This window comes from Tupaia chinensis, unplaced genomic scaffold, assembly GCF_000334495.1.
Source record: "Tupaia chinensis unplaced genomic scaffold, TupChi_1.0 Scaffold000159_1, whole genome shotgun sequence".
In the NCBI taxonomy this organism is placed as follows: domain Eukaryota; kingdom Metazoa; phylum Chordata; class Mammalia; order Scandentia; family Tupaiidae; genus Tupaia; species Tupaia belangeri.
In genome coordinates this window covers 184,513-187,767 of record NW_006159630.1, presented here as the reverse complement: position 1 = coordinate 187,767, position 3,255 = coordinate 184,513, and the positions used below count along the sequence as shown (strand labels likewise).

General features: G+C 58.3%; 1 protein-coding gene across 1 annotated transcript in view; it reads left to right on the top strand.

Moving 5' to 3' along the window:
• Positions 1-2,604, top strand: part of FN3K (fructosamine 3 kinase) — a gene marked incomplete at its 5' end in the record, with an annotated part of 12,508 nt that extends 9,904 nt beyond the window's left edge. Inside the window, 2 exon segments of the mRNA XM_014586693.1 lie at positions 1,052-1,174; positions 2,199-2,604. Of these exon segments, the coding sequence (XP_014442179.1) occupies positions 1,052-1,174; positions 2,199-2,537 (462 nt within the window).
• Between the last annotated feature and the right edge of the window lie 651 nt (positions 2,605-3,255).

Genomic DNA, 3,255 nt, shown 5'->3' with positions numbered 1-3,255 from the left:
CTTTTTTTTTTAGAGAGATTTTTGCTACAGGGCACGTGCACTCGTTGGAGAGACAGAGAGACAGAAAGGAAGGAATGACCCCCCACCCCCCCCGTGGGGATGGCCATGCCACAATCCCTTCTCCTTCATTCTCCTCGCGGGATCTTGGTGCACATGTGCATGTGCACAGGGTGAGTTTTAAGCCACTTGAGGACTGTGTGTGCTACGTGGGAGTCCAGCGGCGTCGCCACCATGCCACTGCTGGTCCCTGTGTACGCGCAGCTCTGCAGTCGGCCACAGCAGGGTCTGCTCCGCTGCTCCAAGCTCTCGTGGGAGTGTCTGTTTCTCGCCGTCTGCATTCAGCGAGCTGCTCGGTGGCTAGGTCCGAGCCTGTGCCTCTGTTGTGACCCCATCTTTTCCTTTTCCCCTTCTCCTTTTTAAAAAGAATGATTTATTTAACTTTGTTGTTGCTATTATTATTAAGAGATATTTTTGCTATAGAGCATGTGTGCTCGTTGGAGACACAGTGAGACACACAAAGTGAATCACCCTCTAGGGGGATGGCCACACTGCGATCCCTTCTCCTCCATTCTCTTGTGATTTTGGGCACACACACAAGCACACACATGCGCCTAGCATGTTTTAAGCTGCTGGGTCCAGGACTCCACTGTGGTTTACTACGCGGGAGTCCAGTGACATAACCATGACATCATCTGCTGGTTCCTATGATTGGTTTTTAATTTCCTATAGGATACATGTGCTTGAGAGAGAGAGAGAGAGAGAGAGAGAGAGAGAGAGGAAGGGAGAAAGCAAGCTGCCAGGTCTGGGGCTCAAACCACAGATGCCCACGTGGGAGTCCAGCACCTTGATCACTCCGGCCACGGCCCCTCCCCCTTCCCTCTTTAATCTGCCTCCTTCTGGAGTCTGACCGGTTGGTGGTCCCTTCTTGCCCCTCTGGACTTTCTAGTGGTGACACTTGCTGTGCCCTTGTAGTGGTGGTTCTGGGGCTGGGGCAGATTCCACAGATAATCCAGCTGGCTCCAGCTGCGGCCCTGGGCTCTTCTCTGTGCAGGTGAACGAGTGGCAGGACGACTGGCCGACCTTCTTCACCCGGCACCGGCTCCAAGCACAGCTGGACCTCATCGAGAAGGACTATGCGGACCGAGAGGCGCGGGAACTCTGGTCAAGGCTCCAGGTGGGCCTGGCAGCTGCTCCTCTGGGAACGTGGCTGCCCTCGAGAGCCCGCGTGTACATGTGGGGCCGGAGAGGAGCCGGGATCCCGGGGCAGAGCCCGTGCCGAAGCACAGATGTCTCGCCCTTAGTGAAAGTGCAGATGCCAGACACCCTGAGAGGCTTCATTACATCCCCCGAATGCTAAGAGCTGGGTCTGCCTGTCAGCCCAGGGTGTGCCAGGAAATTCCACCTGACTCCTTAACGAGGCAACAGGACACGAGGTGGCGCAGGTGCAGGCGGCTGGCCTGCCACGTCTGTGGGTCTGGTCCACGGATCGACCACAGATGGTATAGTGGTTGCATCACCGGACTCCCACGTGGCTGACTGTGGTGTGAGTCCTGGGCTCAGTGGCTTGAAACTCACGCCAGGCGTGTGTGTGTGTCTAAGATCCAGAGGAGAATGGAGAGGGTATTGTGGCGTAGCCACCCCCCATTTCTCACTTTCCCTCTCACTGTCTCTGTCTCTCTCTCCAGTGAGCACATGAATCCTAAGGCAAAAACCTCTAAGAAATATATGGGAAAAAACCCAATATTGTACAAATAATACAAATCAGAAAGTAACACGGCGAGCGACTAGTCCCACACGTGGCACTGTGGGCACAGGCAATCCAGAGAGGATGCACAGTACGTGGGGTGGGGCAGGTTCTGTGCATACAGCCATTTCATAGAAGGGACTTGGCATGAGATTTCAGCGTGTGCCCCACAAGTGCCGAGGGACGACTGTCACACCTGACATGAAGGAAAGGGGACTCAGCTTGCCACGTCGAGGCACAGAGCTGGCTCAGTCACGTGGGCAGCTCTGGGTCCTCCCTGGTGTGCAGTGCAGTGAGCGGCAAGACCAAGGCAGAGCCCCGGAGCCAGGCGACCTTCCCTGGTCGGTCTGTGGTTGGACCCGGGGCTCATGCCGGTGTCCTGCCGTATTTCCCTGTGCTGGACGAGGAGGCTGTGGCCCGAGTCCTGTGATAACTCTGTGTTCAATCTTACCAGGTGAAGCTCCCGGATCTGTTCTGTGGCCTAGAGGTTGTCCCTGCCCTGCTCCACGGGGACCTCTGGTCGGGGAACGTGGCTGAGGATGACCAGGGACCTATTATCTATGACCCGGCCTCCTTCTATGGCCACTCTGAGTTCGACCTGGCGATCGCCTTGATGTTCGGGGGCTTCCCCAGGCCCTTCTTCACTGCCTACCACCGGAAGATCCCCAAGGCCCCAGGGTTCGACAGGCGGCTGCTGCTGTACCAGCTCTTCAGCTACCTGAACCACTGGAACCACTTTGGGTGGCAGTACCGGAGCCCGAGCCTGGGCACCATGAGGAAGCTCCTCAAATAGCCCCTGGCCCTCCTGCCTGCATGCCCGGCCCGCCTGAGACCAATAAAGCCAGCAGGGGTTTCTGGGGCTGTGTGCAGTGTGGTTGCTAATGCATCTCTGCCCTCTGTGCCCGGGGCAACTTACAGGGGCCAGGCCGTGTGGCCATGTCCACAGGTGCTCCCCTGCTATGATGGGGTGTGGAGCAGGGGCTGAAGGTGGATTTTTCCCTGACCGCTGGATCGAAATTCACACCAACCTGGGGTTTGCTTAGGCCCACATTGGCACCCCTTTGTTCGGAACTCAGGCCTCCTGTTCCTGGCATCGGCAGAGCTGAGGACCATGAAATGGGCCTGGCCTCTTGAGTAGCACCCCTGGGCCAGTGGGGCTGGGTCCACCCTGACTGTGGTGGGGCCAAGGGAAGGAGGGCCCCGCTGTTGTGGGGACGGGGCATTTGGGCTGCAGCCACTGCTCATCCCCTTCGGCACCCACTTTTCAGCGGGTACATGTGCCCCTGGATAAACAGGACAAAGGATGGTGGGCAGCCTCCGGTATTGGGATGTCTCCGCTGATGGCCAGGGTGTCTGGGGTGCCTGCACAGAACTGTCGGTCCTGGGATCAGAACTGCAGTTCTTGGCCACCTGCTCCATCCCTGCCTCCCCGCCCTCCAGCTCCACCCCAGTGGCCCCAGGAGCTGCCCCGCCCGAGCTCCGCCCCGGCCCCGCCCACCTTCGGACCCCGC